The 1,486-nt window shown below is 41.9% G+C and overlaps 1 protein-coding gene across 1 annotated transcript in view; it reads left to right on the top strand.

The window, feature by feature from the left end:
* Nucleotides 1-1,250: 1,250 nt before the first annotated feature.
* The window catches only part of LOC104497276 (arf-GAP with GTPase, ANK repeat and PH domain-containing protein 1-like), a 49,477-nt gene continuing 49,241 nt past the window's right edge, over nucleotides 1,251-1,486 (top strand). The window contains exon 1 of the mRNA XM_010140514.1: nucleotides 1,251-1,371. Coding sequence (XP_010138816.1) covers nucleotides 1,251-1,371 — 121 coding nt within the window. The remainder of the gene's footprint in view (nucleotides 1,372-1,486) is intronic.

Genomic DNA, 1,486 nt, shown 5'->3' with positions numbered 1-1,486 from the left:
TGTTTTCCCTTGCACAATCCTTTGCTTCTAATAAATTGTATATCTGTTTTTCCATGAGTGGGTGGGCTGTAGCAGTGTCTGTCTGCAAAACAAATGTTAACTTGGGATAAATGCAGTAACTTTACTATGAGAAGGTAAAGGCAGAAGCAGTATGTGCAGCATAAATGATGGTACCATCTAGCTTCTTGGAAGTGGCGTGGTGGTTATGATGGTGTGGTGGTTTTCCTAAAAGTCACTGACTGCATGCCCACTTCCACAAAAAAAAAACACACCACCTTATGCTTTAGGTTCCTTATCATCATAATCTTACAGTTCAAGCTCATTTCCCATCCTAGCCACCCCTTCCCACTTAAAAAAGGGCGAAGCAAATAACAACAACAAAATTGGAGCCATCTCCTGTTGATAATAACTTCCAAATGGAAATCAGCCTCAATGGGTTCCTCGCTCTTTAACCCGTTGTCTGCTGGCCTTCCAGGAAATAATTGATGACTGATTGGCCCATTAACCTTTTTTTTTTAAAAAAAAAAAAGTTTGACAGCCTGGACTTGTGTAATGAGGAGGGATTCCTAGCAAAATCAGGTTGATGGCTGAGTTGCTTGCCCCTGAGGATGCAAAATTAGCCCCGCGGGACCTCGTCTGCATAGAAACTGGACACAATTAGTGTAATATCCGGTGTTATTAATGTAGTTTGGAGTAATTGGGCAGGTTGATTTCGACAGGTTGATGGTGCTAAAATACTATTATAGTGGACCTTTCTATGAATAACTGTTAAACATGGAAAACTGTTTAATAAAATTTTGTGATTGGGCTCACAGGGATTTAAATAGCACAACCTATAATTTTACTGGAGAGTAAAACTGAACAATTTCATTCTGCCACCTGGGTTTTCCCATTCTTGTATGCAGCAGTTAAGGACATACATTCACTACTCGCCTTCTGTAGTCATTGCCCTGTGGGTGATGTGGAGCAGACACTGCTGCTTTGTTTCATGGTCGAGCATACCAAAAAAAAAAAATTTGGTGTAATTAAGCAGAAAATGTATTATTGAACACATCTTCAACTGGCACAGTTGCTTTTCATCTCAGCTTTTTAGGGAGTAAACCTGAAGCTTCAGCGGATATCAGGCTGTGACAACTTTTATGTTCTTAATGTATCATCAGCAATGACCGAGTTTTCAGCTAACTTACTGATGAACTGCAAATGTCCTTCCAGCCCAGCCTTAAAACATGCTGCAGCCCTCATAACCCACCATGGGGCCTTATCCAGACAAACTTACTGGTGTGTTATGTGGACGTTGCGATTCCGAGCCTCAAAGGCTGTGCAAGGTCTTTACAGCTTTTGTCATGGTGTCAGCTGGTCTCAGCAGAAAAGGTCAGGAGATGAAACACAGGAGCCTCTCCTTTGGGAAAGGAGACTTGGAGGATAAAAGAGCAGCCACAGGAAATGGCTGGAGGGGTTTCCTGAATTGCACTCTACTTGGCCTCAA

The sequence above is a fragment of the Buceros rhinoceros genome, unplaced genomic scaffold (genome assembly GCF_000710305.1).
Source record: "Buceros rhinoceros silvestris isolate BGI_N320 unplaced genomic scaffold, ASM71030v1 scaffold6100, whole genome shotgun sequence".
In the NCBI taxonomy this organism is placed as follows: domain Eukaryota; kingdom Metazoa; phylum Chordata; class Aves; order Bucerotiformes; family Bucerotidae; genus Buceros; species Buceros rhinoceros.
The sequence above is the reverse complement of the archived record's forward strand: the minus strand, read 5'-3'. Positions and strand labels throughout refer to the sequence as shown.